Raw genomic sequence first — 22,154 nt, 5'->3', positions numbered from 1 at the left:
ACAATAAAAACAAAATGGAGAGGACTCACAGAGAGTAGGCTGTTTTAAACAGGCGGGTTTAGAGTCTGGATTTGAAGAGAGTCAGAGTTGCAGATGTCTGGTGAAAGTGAGTTCCAGAGATGGTGCTGAGGCGGGCTGAGGATGGAGGAGGATCTGAGGGAGCGAGAGGAGGTGGTGATGTGGAGAGGGTCAGAGACATGTGGAAGGCGAGGTTGTGGATGGACCTGAAAGCATACAGGAGGATTTTGAATTGAATTCTGAAATTAACCAGGAGCCAGTGGAGTTGTTGTTGAATGAGGGGGTTCTGGTGATGGTGATGGTGCAGCAGCAGAGAGGAGAGAGTTCCAGTCATCAAGGTGACGAGGCTGTGGACAAGAACTGAAGTTGTATGGGGGGTCAGGGAGGGAGGGGGCGGAGTCGATTCATATTGTGAACAGGGAAATATGCAGACGGGTAATGTTAGCGATGTGGGATTGAATTGGAATGACATAATACTGTGATATAATTGTAAGCTCATATTGAACAGTTAGTTTTTGTTACTTCACTGCTGATCAGACTAGACACCACAGTAATGAAAACTCTATTAATGGCCTTTATTTAATGGCTGGGTTTAATTATTATTAATGATGTGAATCTGAGATAACTTGATAGCCCTTGGACAAGAGAACAAGTTTAAGAGGAAGGAAAGACACAAACTAGGGAGCGAAAGAGACAAGGTTAATGACACATAAAAAGTCATATTCATGCCCTGAGTTAGAGAGTGAATGTGCGTGCACCACAGGAAAATCCCCCAGCAGTCTAGGTCTATAGCAGCATAACTAAGAGATGGTCCAGGTTTCCCTGAACCAGCTCTAACTATAAGCTTTATCAAAAAGGAAAGTTTTTAGTTTAACTTTAAATACAGAGAGAGGCTCCGCCTCCTAAACTGTCATTGGAAGAGGAGGAGGAGCCTGGTAACTGAAGGCTCTGCCTCCCATTCTGCTCTTACAGACTCTGGGAACAACAAGTAAACCTGTATTTTGTGACCTAAGTGGTCTGTTAGGGTGATAAGGTAAGACTAGGTCTTTCAGGTATGAAGGGGCCTGACCATTAAGTGCTTTGTATGTGAGGAGGAGGATTTTAAATTGAGCTAACTGGAGTTATATGGTCTCTCTTTCTAGTTCCTGTCAGAACTCGTGCTGCAGCATTTTGAATGAACTGAAGGGTTCTAACAGACTTGTTGGAACATCCTGATAATAAGGAGTTACAGTAATCTAATCTAGATGTAACAAAAGCATGAACTAGTTTTTCAGCATCCTGTAAAGACAGAATGGTTTTAATTTTCATAATGTTCCGCAGGTGGAAGAAGGCTGTTCTGGAAATTAGTTTTATGTGTGAATCAAATGACATTTCCTGGTCAAAGTAACTCCAAGGTTCCTCACAGTGGAACTGGAAGCCATGGTGATGTCATCTAAAGTGACAATGTGATCAGAAAGTTTTTCTCTGAGGTGTTTAGGGCCGAGTATAATGACCTCAGTTTTTTCTGTGTTTGCTAATCAAGAGCCTTTGTGTTTTCATGTATTCAACCTCAATGCAGTACAATGTCAATTGCCCACCATTAAAAGTCATGTCACAGCCAGTGTAAAGGTGGCTGTAAAATGTCCTAATGAAGCTAAATAAAAGTCTGGAATGATCTTTTTTTGGTCTCTGTTCAGGGATCCGAGTGTTGGTTGATGCACGAGAAAAGCTGCACATCCGATGGGGCAAACCGTCCAACCAGCGGCACGGCGACACCATGATGGCGTTTGACACCCGGTCGGCGATGGCTCGCGGTCACGGCATGGTGGAGCCCAAAGTTTTCCACCATTACCTGCCGTCCATACGTGCCCTGTGGGCTGACCAGGGCATTCAGAACGCCTACGACCGCCGCAGGGAGTTTCAGCTGGTGAGTGTGACCAACACTTCTCTCATCTTTCAGCACAGTACATGTTACAAATAAAATTTCAAGCTCCATTGCACTTTAATTATTCATAGGGCTGTGCGTTGTTTGAATTTGATCAATTTTGTTTCCAGTGATCCTGACCACTTCTCGTTCTTATAGATTCGGGCTTGTGTTTTCTTTGTTTTGGACTTCATTAATCCCCACAGGGAAACGCCTCTATGCATTTCACTCATCCTCTACTAGGAACCTTCATAGAACTAGCCACTGAGCAGCACCAGGGAACAATGGGGTTTGGGTACCTTGTTCAAAGGCACCCTCGCCCTGGACCTGCAAAACAAGTTCCGTTCCATTTCCATTGTTTAAATGCACTTATTGTAAGTCGCTTTGGATAAAAGTGTCTGCTAAATGATATGTAATGTAATGTAATTTCCACTTGGCCGTGGTTTGTGTAGAATTAAGTCAAGATTTAATAAAGTCCACCAGATAAATCTTAAGTTCCTTTAGTGTTCTACATGTTTTACATGAACACAGCTGTACAGAGAAACATGTATTTTCAGACGGTAAACATGAAGCATGTCTGCTTTAGAAGCCTTGGTGGTAAATAAGTGCGGCATTCTGGGAAATGAAGTATACCAGAGGGTTGTTGTTGTCGTTAGCTGCAGCAGTTTGGTGCAGGGGTATGAACGTACGCACCACAGTTAACCTTAGAGCCAACAGACAGCTGTGTATGTTCTTCAACAATCAACAATCTGCCCTGAGAAAAACCCAGGCAACGTAAAGTTTATACACTTTACACTTTAATAAGCAGCGATGATCATCAATGAAGTGATGACCGTGCTCTCTCAGTGTTCGGCTGCTCAGGTCTGAGTTTTATAAGCCCAAGCTTTTCTATGAAAAGTCTTATTTTGCAGTGAGAGAAAAGTGTTTGTGCTTCTTTTTAATGAAGAAAATGGTAATGAAGAGCTTTGAAAGTTGGCATGACTTACATAGAAGCGAGCAGAGGCAGCATCAGGCCCTGTCCACTCAGCTGTGGTCTCCACACATCCATGCTTTAATCAAGCTAAGGCCACAGTCCCACATCTCTTTATTGGCTGTGTATGTCTGACTCCACCTCCGTAGGTGGTGCTTTATCATAAACATACAAAAACATAGACAGACATCATGACATGAATCATTGTAGAATGGTGACATAAATAAACATAGAATTGCGACATAAACGTAGAATTGTGACATAAATAAACGTAGAATTGTGACATAAATAAACGTAGAATTGTGACATAAATAAACATAGAATCGTGATATAAATGTACGTGGAATCGTGTCAAAAATAAACATAGAATTGTGGCATAAACAAACGTAGAATTGTGACAAATAAACGTCGAATCGCGACATAAATGTAGAATTGATACATAAACGTAGAATCGTGACATAAATAAAGGTAGAATTGTGACGAATAAACAGAATCGTGACATAAACAAATGTAGAATTGTGACGAATAAACAGAATCGTGACATAAACAAATGTAGAATTGTGACAAATAAACGTAGAATCGCGACATAAATGTAGAATTGATACATAAACGTAGAATCGCGACACAAATAAAGGTAAAATCGTGACATAAATGAACGTAGAATGGTGACACAAATAAACGTAGAATCGCAACTTAAATGTTGAATCATGACATAAATGTAGAATGGTGACTTAAATAAACATAGAATCGCGACATAAATAAACGTAAAATAGCGGCATAAATAAACATATAATAGCGACATAAATAATAGCAGAATCGCGACATAAATAAACGTAGAATTGCGACACAAACGTAGAATCGTGATATAAATAAACGTAGAATCACGACATAAATAAACGTAGAATCGCAACATAAATAAACGTAGAATCGCGACATGAACAAACGTAGAATCGTGACATAAACGTAGAATTGTGACATAAATAAACATAGAATTGTGACATAAACGTGTGTGTGGGTGTGTGTGAGCGTGTGTACATGTGTATGCATGTGTGTGTCTATTTAAGAATATTGTATGTCCAGCATTAAATATACACGGCCTGAATGTTTTAATATTAACAGTCACATGAGCGTGAACGACATTTTGGGTTTGGGTTAGTCTGACTCCAGTCCGACTATGAATCACATTATCAAGGTATGTTAGTCCGACTAAGACATTTTTACCTGACATTAAGAAAACCAAATAATTAAAGCCTGACTTTTAATATGCATGTAAATGCACTGACTGTGTGTCACACAGCTTACAGAGCTGAGAGTGTACAGACGAGCATTGACAGTAGGAGATAAAGGCTCTTCCTCACAGAGCTGCAGCTGCTGAACGCACGCACGCACACGGATGGACAGACAGACAGACAGACACAGAACAGCTAATGAAGAGCTGCTTCTTTCTCTCTCTGGTCTCTGTCCCTCTGCGTCCCCACGCCCTTCCTTCCTCACTGTGTCCCTCATGATTTCCCATTGAAGTTGAAGTTGTGGTCTAACAGTGTTGCTCACAGATCTGTGAGTGTCCTGCAGGGAAAATGTAGAATCGTGACATAAACGTAGAATCGTGACATAAGCGTAGAGTCGTGACATAAATAAACGTAGAATCATGACATAAGCGTAGAATCGTGACATAAATAAACGTAGAATAATACCATAATTAAACATATAATCGCAACATAAACGTAGAATCGTGACATAAATAAACTTGAATCGTGACATACTGCAAATAAGCGGGTTCTGAACGGGTTCGAGCTCGAGGGCTCGCGAGTCTCTGTGTGCCCACGTTGCCACGCGAGTCCTCTAGCTCATCTCCCGTTCATTCACCGCTTGTAGTACTAGTTATTTTCAGCCCTAGTGATTTTCAGTGGTGTCCCTGCGCAAAGTTAGAGGGCACTTCCTGTTTGAAATGGACGACTTCCTGTTGGGTGAAATGCGTGTCCATAAACGTGTTCGGGGAAGCTCACTTGTCTCACATATCAAGTTTAGTGAAGATCGGGCAATATACAGCCAGGTTAAAGGGCACTTCCTGTTTAAAATGGTCGACTTCCTGTTGGGTGGGAGGCGTGTCCGTAAACGTGTTCAGAGAAGTTTCATTGACTCACATATCAAGTTTCGTGCAGATCGGACAATGTCAGACTATACTCCCTGTTTTGGGCGTTCTACTTCCTGTAGGAAGGTCATCTTTTACAGACATGTTCAGGACGGGTCTGAGGTCCCACATATCAAGATTCAAGTGGATACAACAATCCCTGTTAGAGCAGCGTCACAAACTGTAAGTGTAATGCTGTCTGCCACTACCAGGGAGCGCTGATATTGAAATTTTTGAATATTGTCATATAGATGTCTTCAGGGCCGGACTATCATCAATCGTAGCAGGTTTGGTTCAGATTGGACAAGGATTGGCAAAGTTGTAACAGTTTGTTTTTTTAGTATTTTCTGCCACCACCAGGAGGCGCTGTTTTCAGCAAAATAGTCATCTTCAGCAACTACCCATCATCAATCATAAGAAGTTTGGTTGGGATCAGACCTTCCATCGCAAAGTTCTAAGAGTTTCGCTATCTTTTGTGAAAAATCTGAATTATCACCAACTTGTGCGCCCCCATCTAACACGCCATACAACATTTTAAAAAACGTTTGATGACTTAAGCTGCTCAACTTGTTCAGAGTGACCTCACCAAGTTTGAAGGTGTTTAAATTAACTTTTTTTCTATTATTTTCTGCCACCACCAGGAGACGATGTTTACAAATGTGGCAGTTTTTGCATAGATATCTTCAGCAAGGGCCCATTTGGGGTATGTTCAGGGCCTCAAAAACCTGATTTACTTTTAGGAAGAAGAACAAGAACAAGAGGAAGAAGAAGAACAAGAAGAATCCTTACGGTTTCAATAGGGTTCTTGCAACCTTGTTGCTCGAACCCTAAATAAATGTAAAGTCGTGACATAAACGTAAAGTCGTGACATAAATAAACATAGAATCGTGAGATAAATGAATGTAGAATCATGACAAACATAGTATCATTACAATCAATAAATGTAGAATTGTGACATAAATAAACGTAGAACCATGACATAAACGTAGAATCGTGACATAAACGTAGAATCGCGACAAATAAACGTAGAATTGCGACATTAACATAGAATCGTGACATGAATAAATGTAGAATCGTGACATAAATAAAAGTAGAATCATGACATAAATGTAGAATTGTGACATAAACATAGAATCGCAACAAATAAACGTGGAATTGCAACATTAACATAGAATCGTGACATGAATAAATGTAGAATCATGACATAAATGTAGAATCATGACATAAACGTGGAATTGTGACATAAGTATAAATAAACATAGAATTGTGACATATACGTAGAATCGTGACATAAATAAACGTAGAATCGTGACACAAAAATAAATGTAGAATCATGACAAATAAAGATGAATGTAGAATCATGACATAAACGTAGAATCGCGACATAAATAAACGTAGAATCGTGACATAAACGTAGAATCATGACATAAATAAACAGAATCGTGACATAAATAGATGTAGAATTGTGACATAAATAAACGTAGAATCGTTACATAAATATAAACGTAGAATCATGACATGAATGTAGAATTGTGACATAAACATAGAATTGTGACATAAGCATAGAATTGTGACATAAATAAACATAGAATCCTGACAAATAAATGTGTAGAATCGTGACATAAATAAAAGCGTGGGAATCATGACATAAATGGCGATAGAATCATGACATAAGCGTGGGAATCATGACAAATGTAGAATCATTGACATAAAATAAGCGATGAGATAAGTGACATAAATAAACGTGGAATCATTGACATAAATAAACATAGAATTGTGACATAGATAAGCGTGGAATCATTGACGCATAGAAGCGGTGGGAAATGAAGTGACATAAACATAGAATCGTGACATAAATATGAACGTAGAATCGAAACATAAATAAAAGTAGACTCATGACATAAATGTAGAATTGTGACATAAACAGAATTGTGACATAAATAAACGTAGAATCGTGACAAATAAATGTAGAATCGTGACATAAATAAACGTAGAATCATGACATAAACGTGGAATTGTGACAAAACGTAGAATCATGACAAACGTGGAATTGTGACATAAATAAAAATAAATGTAGAATCGTGACATAAACATAGAATCATGACATAAATGTAAAATCATAACATAAACGTAGAATCGTGACATAAATAAACGGAGAATCGTGACATAAATAGCGATAGAATGCATTGACATAAATAAAAGCGTGCAGAATTGTATAAACGTAGAATCTTGACAAATGTAGAATCGTGACACATAAACGTAGAATCGTGACACATAAAAGTAGAATTGTGACATAAACATAAAATCATGACATAAACGTAGAATCATGACAAATAAAAATAAACGTAGAATCATGACTTAAATAAAGATAAATGTAGAATCATGACATAAATAAATGTAGAATCGTGACATAAATAAATGTAGAATCGCAACAGAAATAAAAGTAGACTCATGACATAAATGTAGAATTGTGACATAAATAGAATTGTGACATAAATAAACATAGAATCCTGACAAATAAATGTAGAATCGTGACATAAATAAACGTAGAATCATGACATAAACGTGGAATTGTGACAAAACGTAGAATCATGACAAACGTGGAATTGTGACATAAATAAAAATAAATGTAGAATCGTGACATAAACATAGAATCATGACATAAATGTAAAATCATAACATAAACGTAGAATCGTGACATAAATAAACGAAGAATCGCGACATAAATAAACGAGAATCGCGGATAAATAAACGCAGAATTGTGACATAAACGTGAGAATCTTGACAATGTAGAATCGGACACATAAACGTGAGAATCGCGACACATAAAGTAGAATTGTGACATAAACATAAAATCATGACATAAACGTAGAATCATGACAAATAAAATAAACGTGAGAATCATGACTTAAATAAAGATAAATGTAGAATCATGACATAAATAAATGTAGAATCGCGACATAAATAAATGTAGAATCGCGAACAGAAATAAACGTGAGAATCGCTACATAATAAACGTAGAATCATGACATAAATAAAGATAGAATTGTGACATAAATAAACGAGAATCGCGGACATAAACGTGAGAATCGCGGGACATAAACGTGAGAATCGCGGACATAAATATGAACGAGAATCAACAAATAAAAGTAAAATCATGACATAAATGTAGAATTGTGACATAAACATAGAATTGTGACATAAATAAACGTAGAATCCTGACAAATAAACGTAGAATCGTGACATAAATATGAACGTAGAATCGAAACATAAATAAAAGTAGAATCATGACATAAATGTAGAATTGTGACATAAATGTAGAATTGTGACATAAACATAGAATTATGACATAAATAAACGTAGAATCATGACATAAATAAACATAGAATCGTGACATAAATAAACGTCGAATTGTGACATAAACGTAGAATCGTGACACAAATAAATGTCGAATTGTGACATAAACGTAGAATCATGACATAAACGTGGAATTGTGACATAAATAAAAATAAACGTGAAGTAAACGACAAGAATCATGACATAAATGTAAAATCATAACATAAACGTAGAATCATGACATAAATGTAAAATCATAACAAACGTAGAATTGTGACATAAATAAACGTAGAATCGTGACATAAATAAACGTAGAATTGTGACATAAACGTAGAATCTTGACACATAAACGTAAAATCATGACATAAACGTAGAATCATGACAAATAAAAATAAACGTAGAATCATGACTTAAATAAAGATAAATGTAGAATCATGACATAAATAAACGTAGAATAGTAACATAAATAAATGTAGAATCGTGACATAAATAGCGTAGAATAAATTGAGCATAAGCGATAGAGATACATTGACATAAATATAATCGTAGAATCGTGACATAAATATAAACGCACTCAGGTTCGAAACATGCTACGTGCTCTCTCTGTTGCTTTTAAATCAGGAGTAAAAGCTGCCAAGTACTGAGACAAGCCATCACAACAGGAAAGAGGCAGTACAAAGAGAAGCTGGACATCTTTTATTCCACTGCTGACTCCGGGCTGATGTGGAGGGGCTTGCAGCACATCACAGTCTACAGGACCACCACCAGCACCACAAGTCCTACAGACATCCTGCCAGACGACCTCAACACATTTTATACCCGCTTTGAGGCTACAGCCAACAGCACAGAGACTCACACACACCTGGACCACAGGACCCCCCTCACCGCCACCAACAGTCTCTTCAGGTCAGGTACACAAAGTCCTTAAGAGAATCAACCCCCATAAAGCAGCAGGACCAGACCAACATCCCTGGCCATGCTCTCAGAGCATGTGTCAACGAGCTGGCTGACATCTTCACCTCCATCTTCAACCTCTCCCTAAACCAGAGCACAGTCCCCTCCAGCTTCAAAACCACAACCATTGTCCCCCTCCCCAAGAAGAGCCCACCCACCTGCCTGATTGACTACAGACCAGTAGCGCTCACTCCAATCATTATGAAGTGCTTTGAGAGAGTGGTGCTGGCGCACATCCAGAGCAGCATCCAAGATACACTGGACCCCCTGCAGTATGTCTACCGGCCCAAAAGGTCCACCACAGATGCCATCACAGGCCATCCTTCACTACTCCCTGTCCTACCTGGAAAATAAAGACTCCTACATCAGGATGCTCTTTGTAGACTACAGCTCCGCCTTCAACACGGTCATTCCCTACAAACTCACCCACAAACTGTCCACACTGTCCACCCCACCCTCTGCAACTGGCTCCTTGATTGCCAATCCTGACTGGCAGACCCCAGTCAGGATTGGCAGCCAGCATCATTACAAACACTGGAACTCCACATGCATGTGTCCTCAACCCCATCCTCTACACCCTGTTCACACATGACTGCATCGCCTCCCACAAGGACAACACCATCCTGAAGTTTGCTGACGACACTGCAGTGATAGGACGCATCACTGCGGGGGACGAAGCAGCCTACAGGACGGTGGTTGCCCTGAGTACCTCAGGGTCCACATCACTGAGGACTTCACGTGGATCACCAACACAATACAGCTGGTCAAGAAAGCTCAACAACTGTATTTCCTGAGGAGGCTGAGGAAGTTTAGCATGTCTACAAAGATCCTCAGCAACTTCTGCAGCTGCATTGTGGAGAGCAGCCTGACCAACTGCATCACTGTGTGGTACGGCAGCACTACGACCATGGACCGCAAACATCTGCAGAAAGTGGTAAAGACAGCTGAGAGGATCACCAGGTCTACACTGCCCACTCTGCACGGCATCTACCACCACAGAGTCCACAGGAGAGCTGCCACCATCATGAAGGACAACACCCACCCACAACATGGACTGTTCACACTCCTGCCCCCAGGACGGGGGCAGGACGACCCGTTTTAAGAACTCTTTCTACTCCACTGCCATCAGAATCCTCAATAGCTGAGCAGACTACACTAAAGTCATGTGTTCCACATCTCTCGCTTTACATCTGTTACTTGAGCACAGCACCTTGCATAAATTAGGGTTCCCTGATCTGTGTGTTCTCTTGTATATAATACATATATTTCTCCTGTATATGCATACATATACATATATTTTTATGTATATATTTTCTAATATATATTATTTGTCTTTATGTATATCTATATGCAATTTTTAATACTATTTCCTTGTTTACTTTGTGCTGGTATTTTTGAGTGGACAGCAAAGTAAGAACTTCATTGTACACGGAAATGTGTTTCTTTGCCGTGCATATGACAATAAACACTTGGAATCTTTGAATCTTGAATCTGTAGAGCTGTGGTTGAGAGCAGGTGGATGTCTGTGCTCCGCTCTTCTTACATTCAAATACTGAGCAGCTTCCTGCTCTAAAGTTGATGCCATGCGCGTTCGGGTGCTTTGTTAAAGGTGACATAGAATGCTTGTATCACACATATATGTTAGTTATGGAGGTGTACTTACATATATTAACTTGTTTTCATGGTCACATATATGTTAGTTATGGAGGTCTACTTACATATATGAACTTGTTTTCATGATTAAAAACCTCCTAATCGCTGCAAACGAGCCGATCAAAAATATCTCCTCACTGACGCTCTTGTCAGCCGCGCTGTTTCAGACCAAAACCACACCCCCAGAATGTGGACTGTGTTGTGATTGGCCAGCCAACAAGAGCTTTCCCACTGTCCTGTGAGTGGCCAGATACCTGGAAGTGACGTAATAGATAGGCCAGCTCTCAGATACACAGCTCCCCCTCTGGCACGGTAGATGCTCTGCATCTCAGCAGCTACAATGAGAGTAGTTTTTCTTCTTCTGCGGTTGAATGTACGCAACCGGATGTGCCCGGACTAGTGCCGAACCAGGAGGAGTGGTGAGGATTTTTGATCCAATTAAGGAAGTGCCGATCCGCTTCGCAGAGCCCAGGAAAACAATACAACGCTATTTTTTCAGCAGTGGCTGAACTGTTTGTTCTGAAACTTAAGGGTTTCATAAACGAGGTAATGACGCAGATACACACACAAACAAAGCGTTAATTGGAGCTTCCAGTCTATGTGGGCTTTAAATTTTTCCTGCTGCCGACCTTAGTGGTGATATCTATTTAAAGTGGACATATTATACCCTATTTCCCCCATTAAAATAGTTCCCTGGTGTCCTAATGAACATGTCAGTGACATGCTTTGGTCAAAATACCATAAGGATGAAGAATCATAGTAGTTCAATAACCCTGCTAAACCCGCCCCTTTCAGAACGCTCGGTTTTCGTGCATGGTCCCTTTATATGCAAATGAGACACAGGCAAACACACACCCACTTCTTCCAGGGGGTTTCTGATTTGTCCTCTTTACAGCGCTTTACAGCTCTATTCGTCTCCCCCTCCCTCCACTAGCTCTCTGACAATATCAACATGTCAGCGAGAGTGCCGTCACAGGACGAGACGTCCTACATAAGGATCGAGCTGAACACTGTCCAACTGTAAATCAGTTAAAAACACTTAGGAACAGAAGATCAGCGGTGACACAGAGAGTGCAGCACCGCTGATCGCCACCGCGGATCGCCCGCGGCGCGCTGAATAAACTGTATGTTGCTGTATCAGACCGGAGACTGTGCTCCGGAGACCTCACCACCGCTGACCAGCTCCGGTGCTCTGGCGAGCTGGCGATCAGCGGTGGCGATCACCGTGTAAGCTGAATAAACTGTATGTTGCTGTATCAGATCGTGTGTTCGTGTGTTCGCACCACTTCACATCAGACTGCGACCAGCGGTCGCCGTATTTAGTCAGGGGACGTATTTCACCGACGTACAAACACACAAATTGTTAAGAAAAGATCACATAGAGCTCATAACTGACCATTCTGACACGTCCTAATTAAACATATTTGTTCAGTACGTCCTCCATGACCGGAGCACAGACTCAGTCTGATACAATCACATAAAGCAGCTGTTTATGCAGCTCGCTGCTGACGATCAGCAGTGCTGCACTTTCTGTGCAGCGGTGCTACACTCTCTGTGTCACCGATAGCCTTAACAGCCTAAACCGCTGAATAAACTGTATGTTGATTTATCAGATCGGAGACTGTGCTCCGGAGACCTCACCACCGCACCACCTCCGGTGCTCCGGCGAGCTGGCGATCAGCGGTGGCGATCAGCTGATCGGTTATGAGCGATCAGCTGATCAGTTATGAGCTCTATGTGATCTTTTCTTAACAATTTGTGTGTTTGTACGTCGGTGAAATACGTCCCCTGACTAAATACGGCAACCGCTGGTCGCAGTCTGATGTGAAGTGGTGCGAACACACGAACACACGATTAGCACATTAGCTTCATATATAAAATCCTCTGTAAAACACTGTGCTCCACTGTGCAGCCACCAACAGCACACTTGTCCCGCCTTGTTGACATAATAGCGCTCTTCCTCCCTCGCCTGCACTCTCGCAGGGACAAGGTGGAGCTAAGGTGGAGCTTGCGAAGTAAACGTACTGGTGGGGCGGTAACATTCGCGGTGAAATGCGCATGCTGACGTCATAAGCGCAGGGAATTCAACATCGAGCGTTTTATCGCCTATACTTACACCAAGGGGAACCACGAAAACATGACTGAGTACTGTTTTTCCACACTTTGGCGACTGGTAGGGCCCCCAGAGTCCCAAATATCAGTATTAAAATGGTTAAAAAGTTGATTTTGCATAATATGTCCCCTTTAACACATTGCGTCGTGCACTATATTAGTATTACTTTAGTTGAAATGGAGCTACACTTTTTTAGCCCGTTCGTCGCGACACAGATACACGTGAACCCAGTCTGTGGACGTAACAGTATTGTTTTCTTCCTGCACGCTGCAACCACGTGTAACGTTACAGCCAATCATGGCAGCATTATCAGATCTTGATCATGTGATTAACTGTGCTCCGCTCCAGGTACCGAAACTTAGGACTGAAAAACAAGGCATGTTTCGATACCCGATAGTATCGAAGCATTTCTGTCGATGCCATAAAAGAACCGAAGTTCTGTACCCAGCCCTACTTATATTAGATATTAAATGTCTATCTCTCTTTTTTTCTCAGGGGGAGTCAGTCAAGTATTTCCTGGACGATTTGGAGAGACTTGCACAGTCGGTAAGTCCTGCCCTCACTGCAGAGGCTCCACAAATCACAAACAACAGCAGCAGACGGCAGCAGACAGAAGCAGACAGCAGCAGACAGCAGACAACAGACAGCAGCACACAGCAGCAAGACAGTAGCGAACAGCGACAGAAGCAGCCAGAAGCGAAGACAGCAGCAGCAGACAGCAGAAGCAGAAGCGAGCAGACAGCAGTAACCAGCAGCAACCAGCAGCAGACAGCAGCAGCACAGAAGCAGACAGCAGCAGCAGAGACAGAAGCAGACAGCAGCGACAGACAGCAGCGAACAGCAGAAGCAGCAAAGCAGCAGCAGCCAGCGGCAGACGGCAGCAGCAAGCAGACAGCAGCAGACAGCAGCAGACAGCAGCAGACAGAAGCGAACCAGCAGCGGGCAGCAGCAGCAACCAGGCAGCAGCAGACAGAAGCAGACAGCAGACAGGCAGCAGACCAGCAGCAACCAGCAGCAACAGCAGCAGACGAAGCAACGAGCAGAGCAGCAGCAGAGAGCAGCAGACAGCAGCAGAGAAGCAGCAGAAGCGAACAGCAGCAGACAGCAAGCGTAGTAAGACCAGCAGCAGACAGCAGTAGCAAACAACAGCACTAAATGTCCCAGTAATTGGGGCATTTAGTTGTAATTTTTGATCATCTGTAGCTTTGGGGAGTCTCAAGTCTGCAAAAAATTAACGCATAAGGGCCAAGGCATCATCAGGCTTTTCAGTACTATATAAATTGGAATAAAATGATGCAATCCATTAATGGTTCTATTATCGAACGATCTAACACCACTAGAGTCAGTAATAGAGACTATATTTTGAGAATCTGCTCTTTTCTTGACAAGACTCGCAAGATATCTCCCAGGCTTGTCCCCAAACTCATATAGTTTCTGCCTGGCAAATCGAAGGGACTGTTCAGAGTCCTGAATCAGAAAAGTATTCAATGCAGCACGAGCGTGTGACAGTTCTTCAAGCAAATCAGGACCTGGGCTAGATATGTGATTTTTCGCCAATTCAGCTCGTCGAGATTCAAGAGGTTTACGCTGTTCATTTTTCCCACGTCTCTTGGATGCAACAAAAGACATAATCAGTCCACGAGAGTATACTTTACATGTCTACCAGAGGACAGAGGGACTATCCGTGGATGGCAAATTGATAGAATAAAAAATCTTAAATTCTGAAATAAAGTAGGAGATAAACTTGTTGTCTTTGAGAAGATATGGTTGAAATCTCCTGCGCCGTGACAATGCCCTGTCCCCAACAAGAGAATATACCAAATAAAGGGGAGCGTAGTCTGATAACACAATGTTGCCTATAGAACATGACAATGAAGAGACACCTTTGAGGAGGGGATAAAAATATAATCAATCCTGGTAAAAGTTTTATGTGGGGCGGAGAAAAAGGTGAACTCCAAATCAGAAGGGTGAAGCTGCCTCCACACATCAGAATATTCAATATCATGACAAATATTAGCAAGCACCCTCGCCTGCTTAGAGGGGGGAGAAATGACAGATGGACGTTTATCAAGAGCGGGATTAAGGTGACAATTGAAATCTCCTCCCACAAAAGAGTCCCCAGAAGCCCGCTCCATAAAAGCTGCAAAAGCCTTGGATAGAAAATCTGGGGAATAGGCTGGGGGACAATATAGATTCATAAAAGTTACCTCTTTTCCTCCAAGTATTCCTTTAACAACTATATACTGGCCCTGGCTATCTTTAACACAAGCAAGAGACCTGAATGCCAGCTTTTTACCAATCAGAATGGCCACGCCCCTACTGAAAGAAGAATATGAAGTAGCCCAGCCCCTTTGTAATTTAACATTATCCTCCAGATGAGTCTCCTGGAGAAGACATTTTCCTTTTTCAAAAATGACAATACTGCCGTCCTCTTGGCAGGCTTTTGGAGGCCGCGGATGTTCCAAGAACATATTTTAATATTATTTAAACCAGACGTGGCCATAAGACACTATTTGCCACAAGGGCAGAATAAAGAAGTCAGAGCCGGTTACACCAACAGTCATCCCAAACATCCTATGACCCACATTATCAAACACATAGGACAGTTACATTTCGCAGGAATAGAAAATGACACACTGTTACCCCACACACATCTGAAACACATGTCATGTCCTGAGCTTAACACATGAACTACACTGAACAAGTAAAACAAATGCACAACAAAGAAAAACAAAATGAGGGTCTTTCCCCAAATAAACGGGGACTGATCACCATACAGGCACCTTTCAGACTCACCAAGAGAGAACAGACAGCATATGATTAGTGTGCCAAAAAAACCAAAAAAGACCTCCCTGTGGGAGTGAACGAAATAGGGTAGAAATATTCACGTTAAGAGCAGCCACGCCACTAGGCTAATAAATGTTTAATATGCACAAAATGATCAGCATTAACAGGAGTAGGCAACGCCTAGACAACGGAGCATGACCTACCAGCCTGAACGGGAGAACTACGGCTGTCCTCAAAGTCCTCACTCAGGCAGAGAGAATGAAAACGCAAACCTCCTCCGGAGTGGAAAACCTCTTCTTGGAGCCTCCGTGCATTACCTGTAGAGTGGCCGGAAACAGCATTGCATACGGCATTCCTCGCTCTCGCAGCCACTGTTTCATCGCATCGTATGCCTTGCGTTTCTTCACCACCGTCGAGGAGAAATCGCTGTAAAAGGAGATCCTGGATCCATTGTAGATTATGCCACCATCCTGGCTCGCCGCGAGGGTGTGGTGGGCTCTCTCTAGCTTTATGCGGCCAGCCTTTGTGGTTTACGTAAGGACGCGGGGTAGCCATGACTCGAAAAACTCCAACGGCTGCCCTTTCTCCGTATCCTCCGCCAGGCTGACGACACGAATGTTTAGGCGCCTGTTATAGTTCTCAGCCATGTCCAAACTCTCCGTTAGGGCGCGAACCTTCTTCTCCAGCTCCACCAACCTTGGCTCTTGCACTTTGGCGGAGTTTTCAACTACCAGTAGCCTAGTCTCAGCTTCGTCAGCTTCGGCCAGGAGCTCCGTAGCATGCTTGCGGATAGTCTCGGCCAGAGCGCTAAGTTTGTCATCGATAACTTTAATAATGTTGGAAGTCATTACGTTCAGAGCTTTAGCAAGGGCAGGGTCGAGCCCATCTGCGGTATCCAATTCGGTCTGGCCGCCATCTTGTATGTCGTCGCCGGGCTCAGGAGAGGCATCTTTTTTGTCTTTATTTCCTCTGGTTCTTCCCATTTTGTTGTCTTCCCACAAATGTTTCTAAGGACATAGCCTGTTATGTTCACAACAAAAATGTCATGTAACGCCAGGATGTTGTCAGGATAATAGGAAAATTTGCACTGAGTGGCGCGGAGCTCAGCCAAAAGCGCCTGCTCAGCTCACCACCATCACGTGACCCCCACTGTTGTTGTCATTGTTGTTGCTGCTGTTGTTTTTCAGAATCAGAAGAGCTTTATTGCCAAGTACGATTTGCACATACAAGGAATTTGTTCTGGTGTCATTGGCGCATAACAAGCATACAAAATTTTAAAAGGTTAAGTGAACAGTAAACGTATATATACACAGTATATAAATGTTTTTTTTTTTTTAAAGATGAAAAAGAGCACTACAGAAAGAGCAGTAAAGAGCAGTACAACTGGGCAGAAGTGAGTAACAGTGAAATATTCACCAGGTGCAAAGTTCACAGTAATGACGTTAATATAACGCATAAAAAGGATGTAATGATAATGTGACATGTAGAGGCAGAGGAGGAGTGTGAGGAGTCAGAGTGTCAGGGGGGGTCTCCGGGCCTTGTTGATAAGGCTAGTAGCAGACGGGAAAAAACTGTTCTTGTGGCGTGAGGTTCTGGTCCTGATGGACAGCAGCCTCCTGCCAGAGGGGAGTGACTCAAAGAGTTTCTGTCCGGGGTGGGAGGGATCAGCCATAATCTTTCCTGCACGCCTCAGAGTTCTGGAGGCGAACAGGTCCTGGAGAGATGGAAGATTCCAGCCGATCACCTTCTCTGCAGACCGAATGACACGCTGCAGTCTGCCCTTGTCCTTGGCCGTGGCAGCAGCGTACCAAATGGTGATGGAGGAGGTGAGGATGGACTCAATGATGGAGGAGTAGAAGTGCACCATCATTGTCTTTGGCAGGTTGAATTTCTTCAGCTGCCGCAGGAAGTACATCCTCTGCTGGGCTTTTTTGATGAGAGAGCTGATGTTCAGCTCCCACTTGAGGTCCTGGGTGATGATAGTTCCCAGGAAGCGAAAGGAATCCACAGTGTCAACTGTGGAGTCACAGAGGTTAATGGGTGCAGGTGAGGCTGAGTTCTTCCTGAAGTCCACGACCATCTCCACTGTCTTTAGAGCGTTGAGCTCTAGGTTGTTTCGGTTGCACCAAGTGACCAGCTGGTCAACCTCCCACCTGTAGGCGGACTCGTCACCATCAGAGATGAGTCCGATGAGGGTGGTGTCGTCCGCGAACTTCAGGAGCTTGACGGACTGGTGACTGGAGGTGCAGCTGTTTGTGTACAGGGAGAAGAGCAGAGGAGAAAGAACGCAGCCCTGGAGGGATCCGGTGCTGATGACCTGTGAGTCGGAGACATGTTTTCCCAGCTTCACATGCTGCTTCCTGTCAGACAGGAAGTCAGTGATCCACCTGCAGATGGAGTCAGGCACGCTCAGCTGGGAGAGCTTCTCCTGGAGCAGAGCCGGGATGATGGTGTTGAAGGCAGAGCTGAAATCCACAAACAGGATCCTGGCATAGGTTCCTGCAGAGTCCAGGTGCTGGAGGATGTGGTGGAGGGCCAGATTAATTGCATCGTCTACAGACCTGTTGGCTCTGTAGGCAAACTGCAGTGGGTCCAGGAGGGGGTTGGTGATGGCTTTCAGTTGTGAAAGCACAAGACGCTCAAAGGACTTCATAACCACAGAGGTCAGGGCGACGGGTCTGTAGTCATTGAGTCCTGTGGTCCTTGGCTTTTTGGGAACAGGGATTATTGTCGAGGTCTTGAAGCAGGCTGGCACGTGACATGTCTCCAATGAGGTGTTGAAAATGTCTGTGAACACTGGAGACAGCTGATCAGCGCAGTGCTTCAAGCTGGATGGGGAGACAGAATCCGGACCAGCTGCTTTCCTGGGATTCTGTTTCCTGAAGAGTTTGTTGACGTCCCTCTCGTGGATGGAAAGAGTCAACACTGAGGTGGGTGGGGAGGTGGAGGGGGGGACCTTTAAGGTGGGCATTGGTGGAGATGCCCAGGCCCCTGCTGAGGTGGGGGAGGTGTAGGTGAAACACTGGAGCTGGGGGTGTTGGGAGGTGTTGTGGGGGATGGTTTCAGGACTGTCCCTCTGTCTTTCAAAGCGGCAGTAGAACTCGTTCAGGTCGTTGGCTAGGCGTTGGTTGTTAAAGGAGTGGGGGGCTTTAGGCTTGTAGTTGGTGATATGCCTAAGCCCTTTCCAGACAGACGCAGAGTCGTTGGCTGAGAATTGGTGTTGGAGCTTCTCAGAGTACAGTCGTTTAGCTTCTTTCACCGCCTTGCTAAACTTGTACTTTGCCTCTTTAAATCTGTCTTTGTCTCCACTCCTGAAGGCCTCTTCCTTATCCAACCTTAACCTTCTGAGCTTGGCTGAGAACCAGGGTTTGTCATTGTTGTAACTCACCCTGGTGCATGATGGAACACAGCAGTCCTCACAGAAGCTGATGTATGACGTCACAGCCTCTGTGTACTCATCCAGACTGTTGGTAGCAGTCCTGAATACATCCCAGTCAGTAGAGTCCAAACACGCCTGTAGATCCTCCACAGCCTCACTGGTCCACTTCTTTGATGTCCTCACTCGAGTTTGCAGAGCTTTAGTTTCTGCCTGTAAGCAGGAATCAGGTGGACCATGACGTGGTCAGAGAGTCCCAGTGCAGCACGGGGGACGGCGTGATAAGCATCCCTGACTGTGGTGTAACAGTGATCCAGAATGTTCTCCTCTCTGGTCGGGCATTTAATGAACTGTCTGTACTTGGGGAGTTCGCGAGTGAGGTTTCCTTTGTTAAAGTCGCCTAGGACAATAACTAAAGAGTCCGGGTTGATCCACTCCACACACAGTATCTGATCGGCGAGCATGCGCTGTGCGTCCTGCACGCTGGCGTGCGGTGGGATGTAAACACCGACCAGAATGAATGAAGCAAACTCACGGGGTGAATAAAAAGGCTTGCAGTTTATGATGAAAGATTCCAGGTCAGGAGAACAGTGCTGCTGAATCACTGTCACGTCGTTGCACCAGCCACTGTTGATGTAAAAACAGATTCCTCCACCTTTGGTTTTGCCGGAAAGTTCCGTGTCTCTGTCCGCTCTGTAGAGTTGGAAGCCTGCCAGCTGCAGCGCAGAGTCCGGTATTAATCCACACGGCCACGTCTCCGTGAAGCACAAAACAGCCGCAGTTGTAATTCATCCAGTTTATTTGCCAGTGAATGCACATTAGAGAGAAATATTCCCGGTAGCGATGTGCGTAATTCGTGCTGGCGAAGACGCACGAGCACACCGGCCCGTTTCCCTCTCCTCCGGCGTTTCACTGCGTGGACAAAGGTGAGCACACCTTTGACCATAATGTCCAAAATTTCCAGTGTGGGGAGAAGAAAAGTAGGAAATAAGTCCGCTGGTGTTGTTACCCCGATGTTCATGAGCTCTTCTCTGGTGAAAGAGCTCCGGGTATAATCGCAAAAAACTGAGTTAAAACACAAAACAAGACAAAACAACGCGCACCAACACACCGAGGCAACCATCCGCGGCGCCATCGTAACACATATCAACATTTTTGATGTTGTCGTTGTTGTTGTTGTGGTGCTGAAACAGTATCCATGTGTTTAAAGAGTGTAAATAAGTGGACATGCTGTTGTGTTGGCAGGACTACCTCCCCAGCCAGCAGGACATCCTCCTGGCCAGAAAACCCACTAAAGGCATCCATGAGTACGACTTTGAGATCAAGAACGTGCCTTTCAAGATGGTGGACGTGGGGGGTCAGCGTTCAGAGAGGCGTCGCTGGTTCGAGTGCTTTGACTCGGTCACTTCCATCCTCTTCCTCGTCTCCTCCTCAGAATATGACCAGGTGAGTGAGTGTTTTTATCTTATCCATGTCCTTCAGACAAATGTCCGTTGCATTTAGTTGTTCCAGTAAAGTAGTGTTAGATAATAACAATAATGCTTGTTAATCCTGTCTTTATCATTACTGTGATGATGTTGTGGATCTGCTTCTAACTGTAACCTCTTACAGAAACACAGATGTTGCTCAGATAAACACATCTGAACCATGTTACAGGTTTAAACCTGGTCTGATTTGTTTTAATGATTTCATACAAAATAAAAAGGAACATATTTGTGATCATTCAGATTGATTAAAAGGTTTCTAACACAAGGACAAACTCACAGAAAAACCCTTGAGAATGTGTCGTTGGTTGAGCATACCAGGATCATGCTGTCACCATCTCAACTGTGCTGCAGGTGCTGATGGAGGACCGACAGACCAACCGGCTCAGCGAGTCCCTCAACATTTTCGAGACCATCGTCAACAACCGGGTTTTCAGCAACGTCTCCATCATCCTGTTCCTGAACAAGACGGACCTGCTGGAGGAGAAGGTGAAGCAGGTGTCCGTTAAAGACTACTTCCCCGAGTTCTCGGGCGACCCCACGAGCCTGGCCGACGTCCAGCGCTTCCTGGTGGAATGTTTCCGTAAGAAGCGTCGCGAGCAGCAGCAGAAGCCGCTTTACCACCACTTCACCACCGCCATCAACACGGAGAACATACGGCTGGTGTTCCGCGACGTCAAGGACACCATCCTCCACGACAACCTCAAGCAGCTCATGCTGCAATGAGCGGGACTGACCAGTAGGTGGATGGATGGATGGATGGAGTGGGGGCAGAGGGGGGTGCGGGTGTTGAGGTGCCTCCCCCTTGTTGGCTCCCTGCCACCATCAGCCTGTAAACAGCAGGCGGTGTCACTTGTGAACTTTGACTGTGTATTAAAGCCACCACTACTATGCCCTGCCCCCCAATGCTTACTCTGCCTTACTGAACTTGTTCACTGTGACTTAAAACAGCTGCCTTTGGCTCAGAGACCCCGCCCCCCCTAAAAAAAAACACTGTATATGACCTCTAAATGACCCCTGTGTCCCTCACCCTACAGTATGTCCTCACTGTCCTTGTTTCTTTGCTGCTCTCACCGAGAGGGGGGGGAGGGGCCTGGCGAGTGTTGCCAGGCTCCGCCTGCCTCCACAGGAACTCCTTCTGTTTTGACATTGCCGTTTCCACCGGCGCTTGTTGATGACATCACAGGGCTGGGGTGTGGATTTCCTCTGAGAGCAGTGGAACAGGAAAGAACGAAGCACACACACACACACACACACACACACACACACACACACATACACACACATACATACATACATAGGAAGTCCTGTTGTGACCTTGATTGTAGTTTTCTAATCCCTTATTGTCCTTCTCTTGTCTATGAATATACTGTTTGTATCTATGCATTTTCCTTTAACTTATATTTTAAAGGGGTTTACACTCTGTGGA

The 22,154-nt window shown here is 43.9% G+C and overlaps 1 protein-coding gene across 1 annotated transcript in view; it reads left to right on the top strand.

The window, feature by feature from the left end:
• Nucleotides 1-22,154, top strand: part of LOC122785486 (guanine nucleotide-binding protein subunit alpha-13) — a 36,315-nt gene extending 14,161 nt beyond the window's left edge. The window contains exons 2-5 of the mRNA XM_044051307.1: nucleotides 1,695-1,924; nucleotides 13,574-13,624; nucleotides 20,487-20,687; nucleotides 21,080-22,154. Of these exons, the coding sequence (XP_043907242.1) occupies nucleotides 1,695-1,924; nucleotides 13,574-13,624; nucleotides 20,487-20,687; nucleotides 21,080-21,451 (854 nt within the window). The 3' untranslated portion in view covers nucleotides 21,452-22,154. The remainder of the gene's footprint in view (nucleotides 1-1,694; nucleotides 1,925-13,573; nucleotides 13,625-20,486; nucleotides 20,688-21,079) is intronic.

Source organism: Solea senegalensis, linkage group LG19, assembly GCF_019176455.1.
Source record: "Solea senegalensis isolate Sse05_10M linkage group LG19, IFAPA_SoseM_1, whole genome shotgun sequence".
NCBI lineage: Eukaryota > Metazoa > Chordata > Actinopteri > Pleuronectiformes > Soleidae > Solea > Solea senegalensis.
Note: the sequence above shows the minus strand (reverse complement) of the source record. Positions and strands in the feature narration are given on the sequence as shown.